The 13,615-nt window shown below is 41.2% G+C and overlaps 1 protein-coding gene across 3 annotated transcripts in view; it reads left to right on the top strand.

The window, feature by feature from the left end:
* The first annotated feature begins 20 nt into the window (after positions 1 to 20).
* The window catches only part of MAGI2 (membrane associated guanylate kinase, WW and PDZ domain containing 2), a 697,971-nt gene continuing 684,376 nt past the window's right edge, over positions 21 to 13,615 (top strand). For all 3 annotated transcript variants that reach the window (XM_059847430.1, XM_059847429.1, XM_059847431.1), the window contains exon 1: positions 21 to 733. In XM_059847430.1, the coding sequence (XP_059703413.1) occupies positions 433 to 733 (301 nt within the window). In that variant the 5' untranslated portion in view covers positions 21 to 432. The remainder of the gene's footprint in view (positions 734 to 13,615) is intronic.

Here is a 13,615-nt window from a genome sequence, read left to right as displayed (position 1 = left end):
TCTCTCGGCCTTCACTACCGGGTCAGGCGAGGCGGGAGCGGCGAAACAGCGCCCGCCTCGCTCCGGCACCGACACCGACACCCCTCCTCCTCCTCCCCGCGCCGCGGCCGTCCCCTCCCTCCCGCTGCCTCCCTCCCTCCTCCCTCCTCCCTCCTGCCAGTTTCTCTACAACTAGTGCATCCACGCGCAGGCAGGGTCCGGCCGCCGCGGCTGCCATGGATATCAGCTAAAGCCGGGAGGAGCGGGCACAGAGGCGCTCCCCGACCCAGCTCGCAGCCCGCGGGGCCGCCGGCCGGCACAGCCGCGGCCGCTGCCGCCCGCCCCGAGCCTGCCCGGAGGAGCGCGGCTGCCCCGGGGAGTGGGGGCAGAGAGGGAGGGGGGAAAGAAGCGCAAGACTGCAGGGAGGGAGTCGGGCAGAGCATCCCCACGGCAATGTCCAAGGGCTTGAAGAAAAAAAGCCACTGGACGAGCAGAGTCCACGAGATCGTGATCGTGAGGAACCCGGAGGGACAGCTGGGCTTCGAGCTGAAGGGGGGCGCCGAGAATGGGCAGTTCCCCTACCTGGGGGAAGTGAAGCCCGGCAAGGTGGCCTATGAGGGCGGCAGCAAGTTGGTGCCGGAGGAGCTGCTGCTGGAGGTGAACGAGACCCCCGTGGCCGGGCTCACCATCAGGGATGTGCTGGCCGTGATCAAGCACTGCAAGGACCCCATCCGCCTCAAGTGCGTCAAGCAAGGTAAGGCAGGCATGGGCCCCCTCTCTGCCCACCCTCTGGGGGCCGGGGCAGATCTGGGGGAACGGAGGGGGAGCAACTTTGTTGCTGCAGTTTGACTTTCCCCCTCCCCGCCGGAGCCGCCCCCTCCCCGGCGGCGGGGGGAGGATGCGAGCGGCGCTGCGCGGTACCCGCAGCCGGGCGAATTAAATGTGCGTCAGTGACAGCGCTTCGCCATGCCGGGGGGGGCCGGGCGGGGGGCGGCGGCAGCACCCCCTGCAGCCCCGGTCTGACGGGGACGGGTCCCACCCCGACCCGACCCACCGGCTCCGGTCCCCGCCGCCCCTCCGGGCGCTGCTGCCACTGGCGCTGCCGGGGGCCGGAGCGGCGGCCGGGGCCGGCTGCGGAGCGGGGCTTGCCCTTGGCTTTGCCTCTCTCCGGGCTCCTTTGCGTGGGGACAGGGGCTGCCGCCGCTCGCCGGGTCCCTGGTGGCGCCCAGGGTGGCTTTAGCATCTCTTAAATGTCATTAGCGGAAAAGTCATTCATTTGATCCCTGGTGAAAACGATCGCTAATCCCAGGGAACGGGGAACTCAGAGCATGTGAGAGGACAGGCAGAAAGAAACTTTTGGGAGAGAACGGTATACTCTTGCCTCGCCTCTGTTTATCTTATTTATTTTGAAGTACTGTAATAGGTTAATGCGTTTCCAGGAAAGTCAATAGAGAAGAGACGCCACAGATGCTGTTTACATGTTTGTTTCTGTCCTCTTTAAACTATGCTGAGTTGAGTTCTCTGCAGCTGAACGCTCGCGAGGAGGTTTCTGCGACCCCAGCAGCATTTCTGGAGCCCAGGAGCTGCACTGGGAACCGAGTCTGTAGGTGCTCCTCGGCTATGGGTGGTGCAGCGGCTGTAGGCGTATCGCTCAAGTACGCATTCCAGCCGGGCAGCGAGCCCAGCCATTGAAAACTTGGGAATTTCTGCGGTGGGAAGTTTTTAGATACCATGCATCAGAGGCGCTTGTGCTCTGCAACTCTAGCCATCAGCCTGTGCTCAGAGGACACAGAGGAGAATCTCTCTGGCACTGGGTATAATTTGGCAATTTTACTTCCTTTTTGTAATTGATGGTTTATTATTTAAAGTATAATTTGCGATACTTCCGAATGCTTGAAGAATATGCTAGTTATTAGTTTATCCTGACATGACAGAACCAGTAGAAAGAATCTGACTTCCACTCAGGCCTTCAGAATGTACTTTTTTGTATATTCAGTTATCTCCATGAGGTCAAGCCTCTACATACAGATACGATCTGGGAGTTTTTTATTTGTCCTTATGGGTAAGTTGTGCAATATGTTGTAGATCATATCTTGACAGTCGGGCTATGCAGAGAGACACAATAGTTCATGTGGTAAGTGAAGATTAAAAATGACTTTAATAGATTCTGTCTTGGCAGTGTAGTGTCATCTTTGGGCACCTGAACTCCCGGAAAGCTGCTTTGCACTGTCCTCTTTTTATTAATAATTTTAGTGTGAGTGGTCTTACTGAGAAAGGATTCCAAAAGAAGCAGCATTTGAAGTGTCAAGAAGATAAGGGTAGATTGTCTGTAAACTAATTTTAACTTTTTTTTTTTTTTTTCAGAAACCTTACAGATTCTTTACAATAAGGCCAATTTAAGGTTACTTTGAGTTGCTAGGTGAAACATGTCCTATTTCTCCACTGTTTTTATAACATTTCTCTTTAAGTCAAAGCAACCACTGGTGATTCATTAATGTGTGCACCCTTAATAAATTACCTGTCATACATGAATTAGGGACACTAGTCAGGCTTTTAGTCTGGGAATTACTGCAGTCTTCTGCATGAGACATAAAGGATAAATTCTAAATTCTACCTAATTCTATGTATCTGTACCTTTATCTCTACATATCTGAGGAGTTTCAGTTCACTATGTTAACTCACTACAGTTTGAATGCAAGTTCTCAAAGCACTGGCCTCATGTCTGTGTGTTTGGAAATGACAGTTCAGCATAGATTCTTGGACTCAGAAAGATTTCCTGGCTGGAATGATCTTTCATGTGCTCCAGCATCCTTTACGCCAAAGAGAGAGGCCTTCTGGATCCAGCTTCCTTTTGGGAAAAAAAAAAAAAGTCAATGGTTTGTGCACTTTACCACCTGACTCCTCCTTCCAGTGTAAGCCGGTGCATCCCTGCGCCCCTCGGTGATGAAGCACAGGCAGCCACGTTACAGCAATATTACTATTCCCTGGCAGTGCTTTGCAGCAGTGTGTAGGAGAGAAAAGGCTGAGCAATAAAATCTTTATATGTTTTTGTAACTTTTTTACTCCTTTTAATTATGAAGCACCTTTAGTGTGCTGGAACAAGGTTAATGACTCCATTATTGTTGTTTCCGCATAATTTATCAATGCTGTCTCTGTCAATTAGAATAGCATGACCTTGAATGCACCATGTGACTGTAGCTGCTTCTTCAGGCTGCCTAGGAATGAAGTCAGAGAGAGAAATGTGGAGGTAGGACACAACTATTTATAATGTGATCTTTAAGAGACTGTGAGTATTTCTCTTGTTTGAAAGTTTTGACAATTCAGCAGTGAAAATTTACTTGTAGATGAAATCAGGGAATGGCTGAATTAGCTGTTTTAAAGCATAGAAAAGGTGCTTTCATGATTTTTCCTTATGTTATGGTTTATTAAACGCTCCCCTCTCTGGAATAATTAAATACTTCATCATTTTTCACATTACTAGATGAAATACTACTTTTGAAAAGTTGAATGGAATATTGCTGTTTTGTGTTAGCTAAACATCTTGAGTTATAAAAACCCCAAACATATAATGTAGGAGTTGCTGCATATTATGAGGAGGAGTAAACTTCATGAGAAACTGATTTGCAGTTCCATGATATGATTCAACATGAATTCTACTAGGTGTGACACCAGATAAATAAATAGGGTTTTAATGCAGGATGCTGTGCCTGGGTTTGCATGAGGAGAAAAGACTGTAAGAATCATTATTATTATTATTATTTAGTCTTAATTGTAAGAGTTCACAAAGACATGTTCCTTGGAGACTATTTCCTGTTTGGGTTTTTTTGTTAGTTTTTTTTTTTTTTTTTTTTTTTTTTGGAGAGCCACTTGTTGTGCTACTGTTGGCAGAATCACAGAGAGTCTCTGGAAACACATAGGATGAAATCTTGGCCCAGATGAAGTCAAAGGCAAAGCTGTCTTTGACATCAGATAAAGAAGGCAGGGTTTCTCTGCAAGACCCCATGCTATTTTGAATATACATCCTTCCAATGAGAGAGTTGTATAGAACAGTTACATTACTTGGGCGTATTACAAATGTGCATTTTGACCTTCTGCTCCTTTGAGTGAGGATAAGAGCTTTTAACTGTTTCTTAAAGAAATACTTCTGAATTTCAGATGTGTTTGTTTTCACATGCAGAACAGTTTGGATTAAGTGCTGTCTTCTTCCCACACATGTACAGATGCGTAGTTGTAAAAGTAGCAGTGTGTTAAGGGAAGGCATCTTAATTTGGATAAGTAATCACATGGGGAAGAGTCATACAGGGAGCAATGTTGCCTCCAGTTCCACTGCCTGTTCACTGCTGTCTCAGATCCACAGTAATTCCCAGCAGTAACTGACCAGGGCTGTGCTGTGCACGCTCACTCCTTGTAGGGCTGCATGAACAGCCCACTTTCTTGTACTGCATAAACCAGGATCTTTATTCTTTACAGAGAGTTATAAACTTCCACAGATGCCCTCAGCAGAATCCCAGTCTGAAAACATGGATTTCAGAACTCAGGAGCATTGCAACATACTTTGTCCTGGAGCTCCTGCCTGGTGCATCGCTTTCTCAAGGAAAGTGGTTTGGATGCATTGAGTAACCAGGTGATCTGACCAACTGAGCAATTTAATTTATTTTTAGAAGTATTTAGTGGTATGACTATTTGAAATATGAATAAAACAGACACTTTCTCTGGATACTTTCTAATGACTCTTATCTGACTCTAAATAGTCAGACTTTAAGTGTCAACCCCTAATTCTTTAGCTCCTTATGCAAAAAAGGCATTTAATACACATAATGTAAGGAGGAACTAAAGTTTAATTTTCTCAATCCAGTCATTTACTTAATAGTAAGCATATTCTAGAATGTTTTGCTGAGTGTAGATGTACTTGGGCATATTTTCAAGTGCTTTCCCAGTTAGGAAAAGGTTTGGACCCTCATTAGGATTGACACAAGAGAAGCCAAGTTTGGGCAGACTGCATCCTCCACATCCTATTCCTGGTGGCTGTGACTGTGGTTGCCAAGCAAAGACTAAAAGGACACAGGATGGTGTTGTCCCAACACCCACTGATTTGTGGCTATGGGATTTAGTAGCCTTGTAGTGTTTTATCTTAATGGGTTAATCCATAAACTTTGCAATTAAAACCTGGCTTAACTTTTAAAATTTCTTTAAAAGTCTCTGACAGGCCTTTTGACAGAGAAATGCAGGAATGTCTTAATTTTCCAAAGTTTTGGTTGCATGTGCAAACATGTTAGCTAGTTAAAATATTAGCATTTTACTACAGACTTTTTCATACACATATTCCTTTGTATAGTTACATTTTTTAAAAAAATCCTTGTTATTTAACGTCATAAATAATTATCTTCATTACATTCAATAAAACACTCTGTGCATATAGATAGTCTTTTGGTGATCTTTTATTCCTGGATATCACTATATACTATATTCCAAGATGGGAATGTAGGATATAGCTTTCTTCGCAAGAACAGTTTTTTGAAACAGAAAGCTGCATGATTTTCCAGAATTAAAAAAAAAAAAAAAAATCACAAGGGTCTTTCAAAAACTAGACCCAAAGAACCCTGAAAACCCATGTGGTTCACTTTTCTTTATAACTTTTGCATAGATAGTATTTGAAAATAAACTTACTCCTTTTTCCTAATTTGTGCTCCTTAAGATTTTATTAACTTCTGAAATTAAATTCAGAGTTATTTTTTTACCATTACTTTATGCTATTCTTATGCTTGTCCATCTTAATTTAAAGACCATTGAAGCTGACTTCTGACTCATGTAGCTTGTGATTTATTCTTCAGCTCCTCCAGAGAGCTTGTGATGTTTCCTGTCAGAGACTCTGTGTTCACTGGCAGTAGAATTATAATCATCAGTCTTTTTCCTTCCCTGAGAATTACAAATGTGCCATTAAAGGATGGGGCCATGACTTTGTTAGTGCATCATTTCCTTGAAGAAATTAAATAACTGAGAGTGCTCTGCTTAGTTCTGTTTAGTCACATAAGGTAAAGTTAATTTTACAGTAAGACTTGTACATCTGTTGATACTGTTGACATCAAAGGAAAGTACTGGTGTGAGGGGGTAGAATTGTGTCTGACTTCCTTTATGCATCCTATAACCTCACCTGCATTAATTCAGCTTTTCATGAAAGATAGAGATTCTGAGCTTTTGCTTTCAGTGTTCTTGATCTTCTCCTTGCTCTTTATAGATGAGGAGCTCCTTTCATGACATGAAAGATTCTATAAATTATTCATCTACATATTTTGTATACAAGAAGTGGTGTATACACGGAAAAAGTACTCCTTCAAAAGGGACTTATGGGAGGAGGTGGTCACAACTGTGATTTAGAAAGAGTGATGGAAAGTGCTGCAGTAGCTGTGGAAGCAGATGTTTCTTGTTCTTCTCTTCCTCATGGTGCTATAAACAAATTAAAAAAAAGGATTTTTTTTTACTGGGGACTATCGAGGCAAAGTTCAAAGAACATAGTGATATTTTTTGACTGTGTTAACATTCTCAAACTAATATTTTTGCTTATGTGCCTAGGTGTTTATAAATATAACAATATACATCAAAATTTGTACAATCTTTGGTTTTTTTGAGATTGGTAGAAATTTTCGTCTTAAGGTTGAGATTGTGTAAGAATTTGTATAGTACTGCTATGCAAGTATTGCTACAGTACTACTCTAGAATATTTTTCATTCAAGTTTTGGTGCAAATATTTATGACAGTTACAATGAACCCATGCACTCTGGTGGCTGAGCAATGTACAGAATGTACAGGATTCTGCTGTGGGAAATAAAAAAATCATCAGCTTTAGAATAAGATTGACTAGGTGCCTATCCAAGTAGGTGCAGTGTAGAGCACATGGTTGGATGGTATTGATTTCAGTGGCAAAGTGCCTGTTTTTGGGTTTTGTTGCTGAATGCCATTGCAATGCTGGCCTTAACTGAATTTTCTAAAACCACAGGGGCTGTGATCCCAACAGTATCTCCTCAGCACACCCAACTTGTTGCAAATCTGCTTTTCTTCTATCCGGTAAGAAGGTGCCATAGTTTTCTGGCCACTTGTTTAGATTTCTAACTGTGGGCTGAAACTACCCAATGAAAAGTGGAATGGTGGGCAGAAGCAAAAGAAAAGAAAGATACTTGAGGGCTTTAACAAAAATTATTTAGCATTCCTAAACTGGACGAAATCCTCATCGGAAAATGATAATCTTAAAAACAGTACTTATGGTTTGAATGTTCTTTTAATGTTAACCTAAAATCTTTCATTTATTCAAACCTGCTGTTCACAATTTGGAGACTTCACTAAAAGCTGAGCTGAAAGAAAGCTGTTGTTTTTGTGTATCTGCCATGTATTTATCCTTCTTACATTATTCTCAAACTCCTAGTCAGTACCTTCAGATTGCTAGAATCCAGAAAGCTTAATCAAAAGGTAGCTTGTTGTCAACACAGCAGTACCAGGTATCTTCTCATTCATACATACATTTTGATTAGTAATATATGAATAATGCTGTTTCGCTCTGCTTATCAGCTTCAGACGTTTCTCCTGGGTGTCTTTGATTATTTCCACAGCACATGAATTTGAGATGAAGGAAAGTAAGACAAGGAACAAAATGGAGAAAGTAAAATTGTGTGAAAGTTCCACGAAAAAAAATTAGAGATTATAAAGTACATTACTGGTTTTAGAATTTATGTGTTCTGTCATATTCAAGACAGAGTACAACCCTGTGCCTGCAGCACAAGAAAAATCAGCACGGGGAACATGTGTTTCCTAAGTCTGTCTTCGTTTCTCAAACCATGTTGAAATCATAGAATCATTTAGTTTGGAAAAGACCTTTAGGATCATTGATTCCAACTGTTAACCCAGCATTGCCAAGTCCACCATTAAACTGTAACCTTAAGTGCCACATCTCCAGGGTTGGGTGGCTCAGCCACTTTCCTGGGCAGCTTTTTCCAATGTTTGACAATGCTTTCAGAGATGAAATTTTTTCCTAATATCCAATCTAAATCTCCCTTGTGCAATTTGAGGCCATTTCTTCTTGTCCTGTTGTTTGTTATTTGGGGGAAGAGGCTGACCCCCACCCAGCTACACCTCCTTTCAGGCAGCTGTAGAGAGTGATGAGGTCTCCCCTGAGCCTCTTTTTCTTTAGGCAAAACACCCCCCCTCACTCAGCCACTCCTCATCAGCCTTGTGCTCCAGACCCTTCCCTCTGTTGCCCTTCTCTGGATGTGCTCCAGCACCTCAATGTCTGTCTTGTAATGAGTGGCCCAGAACTGAGAACACAAGATTGTTGATAAATATATTGAGCAGGCCTGCCCCAGATAGTGAGCCCTGAGGAACCCCACTGGTGACTGCCCACCAGCAGGATGTACTTCATTCCCCCCACTCTCTAGACCTACCATCCAGTCAGTTTTATGTGCAGCAAATGGTGCACCAGTCCAAGCTATGACCAACTGGTTTCTCCAGAAGAATGCTGGTGTAAAGCTGTCCCTCTAAAATATTCACAATTAGCTCATTCCAAAGGAAAAAAATTGCATTCCTGCTTCTTCAGATGAAAGCATGAGTTATTGTTAACATGTCTGTGTTTCTGTTTCAAATTCTCATGAAAGTAGGGTGAAACAATGGTGCCACCTAGAAGTGGGGGAGAAACACATTTTTGTGTAGGATGACTTTCCTACATGAGTGATGTTCCTACAAAAACAGAGATTTACCAGGTAGTATTTTGTCATGCACAGAACTTTGTATTTTGTCATGCTGGGTTCCTTGCTGCTGAGGCAGCACCTCAGCCTCCCTGGCTCTATTTCTGCTTCCTTCTTCTCTGGTGCCAGCACAGTCGTGGTGTCATGGCCATGAATGCTGCGTGGTGGTAGTGCAGGACCATAAACACTAAGTCATCACTGCACCTTTCTTGTCAGGCCTCTGACCTTGGGAAGCAAGGGCAACAGTCCAGGTATTCAACACCATGTGGAAATGGAATTAAAATACCAAATGTGCATGTGTTCTGTGATTTTCAGACAAGACAAACTGGCTGTGTGCTGCCACATCCATAGATGAAATAATGCCTTTCTATATACATTTCAATATAATATTTTTGTAACTTTCTTGACCCATCCTTGGTTCAGATCAGTGTACTTCTTGGAGGCCCCCCATAAATTTGCAAACCATGGAGCCCTGTCTGCCACCAACATTCTGCTTTCTTGCCAACTCCAAGCCTTTTGTGCTAGTTAAGCACCTTCCTGTGTCACTGGAATTCATCTTGAACCTTTCAGGTAGCACATCTTTCAAGTCTGGCATTAGCACCAACTAGTTTATTCTGCCAGAAAGATATTCCTACCCTCTGTGCTTGAGTTCAGTTCAGAAAGCAGGCAGAAACTTGTTTTGACACAGAATTCTGGCACTCCAGATCATGCCTGTTCTAAGGGGAGAAGGGCTGGTGTAACAATCTCCCATTGTGCCTGGTCTGGGGACAGGTGGCACAGCCTTGACAACATATGCCAGTCTCTATAGCCAGTGGTGGCAGCCATTTCATTGACTTATCCAGAATTATTAAATTGTCCACAGAGTTCCCAGATTACTGCACTGGGGGCCAGGGTTTTCCTTTGACAGTCTGTTAGGTCAGACACTGAGGACAGAATTGAGGTCACTCGCTCACTCTCTGCAGAGTCATGGTGTGTTTGTTTTTAAAAATGCTGAAGAAATATTGTGTCCTTATTATGCAGGGAAAAAAGGGAAAAAACCCTAGAGATACCCTTCATCATTATGAGTAGTGCTCTTAGATTCACTATACATAGCAGAACAATGGAAAACAGTGGTGGAGTATAATGAGCAAAATTTTCTACACTATACTAGCAAGTACATTGTGTAGCTGTGTTAATGTAACATTAGTATTCCAGAGTGGAAATCCTTCCTGCAAACAGGTACAGATTCTATTTTATTACTTATCTATTTATTAATAGCTTTCTATCTCACGTTGTCCTTGCATTTCTCAAAATGAAATGTGCAAAATGATTTTTTAAATTGCACATTTTAAAGTTCTTTTTGTAATTTAAAGAAAAATTTTCCAGCTTTGTTCCCATCATGCCAATCATGAATTAATCTGCATATTTCTGATAAAATATTGCCATTTCATAAAACACCTAACCTGTCCTATAGAAGTTGAAAGGAAAAAAAAAAAATTGGGGCATCAGTCTCATTCCAGAACAGCCATTTCACACATAAGTTCTTATAACACACACCATTTTTTTCTGCTTAAACTTAGACTGAAAAGTGATAAACAGTCCTATTTGTACCCCATATGAGTTACACTGAATAGTTTCTATCATGTTACATTCTCACAGCTGATTCTAGTATGAAATGGAATGGCTGTGTTCATTTCTGTTATTCCCTTACTAAGTCCTTCTTTGTGCTAAATCTGCATTAATAAATGTCACATGCTTCCAAAATGGTGTGTTAGTATAAACAAGTATTAATCCCATTATATTTTAATTCTCTGGCCTTGGTTTTTTTATAGGAACAGCAGTTTGTATTTCCAAGTGTTGCAGGGTCCTGTTCCTAGATTAAAAAGCTAAAAGATCATGCAGGTGCTCCTATCATGGAATTGAAATCCTTGTGAAGTGGGGAAGGGAGCAGCTGCTGAACTCTTGTATCAGACTGATGGAGGAGTGAACACCTCTTCAGATTAAACTATTGAGTGCTTTGCTTAGGTAAAGTGTAATTACCCCCCAAATTCCCTGTTCAGCCACTACACTACTCATTTGGAAAACTCTGCTTGAAGCTCAGGCCTGCTGGGATGCCTATTCTGCACTTGATGATATTAGGTGGTTTGCTCTGACTCCTCTTCATTTTATATATATACACATATACATGTATATATATAGTAATAATATAGTCATTATTTTTACTGGTATTTCTGATTTCTCTTTCCATGTGGGTTTGTTATATCTGCCTATTGTCTCACACATGAAATCTGAACTCGTGGTGAGAGAAACTGCCTTTTTGTTGTAGCAACTAGCATGGCAATTTCAAGTTGAGAGTCTCTCGTTTCTATGGCAATGTAAGGAAGTATTCACATTAAATTCAGAGTCTAACATAATGAATGTCTTGGAATTAGTTGCTGGAAATATTCTGTATCATTTTAACATAGGATCTATTACTCTGATTGATCATAATTCAGTCTTGGTGATTGAAGCTTTAAAGTGGATAAAAGCTTAGCAATATTTTTGGATTTAAGAGAATATAGTGGTTATTACTAATGTGGAGCTTCTATTATTGGTAGTGCTGGTCTGTTGTCTCATGGTTTTTCTATTATAGCTACTGCTAGTGAAGCCTATTAAAAAAATTTTTGTTTTACAGTGTACAAAGAATATGTTTCCTGAAGAATTTGGATTTTCATTTTATCTGCTTGATTACAGATGTGGAAGAACATTTCAGCCCTGTAAACTTCCAGAAGAATTACTGGAATTTCAGACAAGCCAGTAAAAAGTGCTTTTCCTACACTCACTCTATTTGGTCATTTTCCAGTAAAAATAGCATAAAAGATTTCAGGAAAAGCATCCATTACAGTACTGGAGGTTTTGTTAAGAAAATAAAGTAAAATCAAGATGTTGGGTTTGCTTAATTAAAATTGAAAGTTGGTCATTGAAATATGAATTAAAAGGTCTTGTGGATTCATATTTATATTTAGTTTTTATGTTAAGCCTGTGATTCTTATGTACTGAAATAGTCTTCAGAACAGATGAACCCACGTGACTTATATATGCCACTTTTAAATATGTGTGAAATATTGTATGGGTCTGTGTACAGTTCATGTGACTTGCAGAAGTGTAACAGCTGCTTTGCCTTGATAGGGACTCATGTCTGTGCCTGTGCTTTAATGGTAGTGAAATTAATGTTTCTGAGTGTAAAAGTCAAAAAACTGAAGGTTTGGTTTTGGATTTTTTTGCATATGGGAGAAAGCACCTCCTGCATGTGACTAGAGCAGTACCAGTTCTAGAAAAGTAGTAAATCCAGTTAGTATTATTTTGGGTCAATATTAAGAAGATTTCTGGTAAGTAGTAAGCAACTTTCTCACCAACTGCTGTAGGAACAGGTTGCATGAGCTGCAGAATTCCTCCCTCTGTGTCTGTGCACTGCTGGCCAGCTAGTGAGGATGCTGCTGGCTGGGAAAGAGGTTTGCAGCTGGGACATTAAAGCAGAAGTCTTCAGTTGTATCCCTTTAGGTGCTAATATTGGCCTTGTTATTAGACTATCTGAGTAGCTTCCAGATTCTAAAAGTCATTTACAGAAAGATTTATTCAGAGTTCCCAGACAAGGAGTATTTCTTGATATCCTCAGCTACCTCAGTGAATTTCAGTGTGAGGAGGGAAGCTGAGACTGCGTAAAACTTCTTCCCTCTTTGGTCTCCTGACCTAGGCTATGAGATAGAGTTCTTAGAAACCCCTGGGAAATTACTGAGTTTCACAACCATAATGATTTTTTGTCCTCTGTGCTGTCTTTTTATGCTTTTGTTTGTTTATAATTTTTTTAAATGAAACTTATTTCATTATTAAAGCCTGACTAGCTTTTTGGGAAGAAAGGATCTTTCTAAACATGTGTGGTTTGCCCATAGAACTGGTACTGTATTACTCCAATATAATTGCTTAGTTTTTTCCTTTTATTCTTTAAAAATTTAAACTCTTACAACCTAAATATTGTTATTAGTCTATCAAGCCAACTGAAATAAGATTCCATGGTGACAGGTACTACAAGCTGGCAGGGAAAAACACTTGCTGCCCCAAAGGGTTTATAAAGGCAAATGAGACACAGAGGGTAGGTAGGAAAAGAAAGAACTATACAGGGGTGAAATGACTTGCCAAAAATCTCCGCTCAATCAATAACAGAGTGGAGAACACTGCAATGTAATTTAGAAGTCTATGCAAGCAGTACTGCATCCAAGTAAAGGCACACAAACCACACAAAACCCCCTCCCCTGTTCAGTTAGGGTTTCTATTGATGGCTCGAGTAAAACATTTTTGTAGGTATTTATTTTATATTTTACATGACAAATCCCACGTAAAGCTTTTTTAATAAAGAAGCACAAGCATGCAGAGGTATCTGCAGATGAGAGAGTGTGATGGAGGGAGTGTTTTCTCCTAAAATGAAAAGCATTTCAGAAATATCTTGGAAGTGGTAAAATGTAGGACATCAAAGTTATATACATTTATGTATTTTAATGAGATATTTATGTTTGTTTGCACTGCTAATTGGACAGCTAGGTACATCAGTCACACTGTATGAGACATTTATTAAACTTTTTTTTGCCTGTTAAAGCCACTGTTTGACAAGTAACAAACTATAAGTAATTTGTGTGGGATTTATTTTGGGATGTTTATTCCTTCACCCACCCCCTTTGTCTTTTTGTTTTAAAACCTTTTGGAAAGAGAAGAAGTCCCAAAAATATTACCATAGGCAGAGTTTGGCTTGATGAGTGAAACATACAAAATGCTTTTTAAGAACCCAGTGGGAGCCTCTAACTTTTAACAGTGGTGGGGCACTTCAGATTGGCTCCCTGGGTGGTGGCTCCTCTCAGAGCCTGGTGTTGCCACCTTTTGATCCAAACTGGATGGGG

This window comes from Haemorhous mexicanus, chromosome 5 (assembly GCF_027477595.1).
Source record: "Haemorhous mexicanus isolate bHaeMex1 chromosome 5, bHaeMex1.pri, whole genome shotgun sequence".
Taxonomy (NCBI): Eukaryota; Metazoa; Chordata; class Aves; order Passeriformes; family Fringillidae; genus Haemorhous; species Haemorhous mexicanus.
The sequence above is the reverse complement of the archived record's forward strand: the minus strand, read 5'-3'. Positions and strand labels throughout refer to the sequence as shown.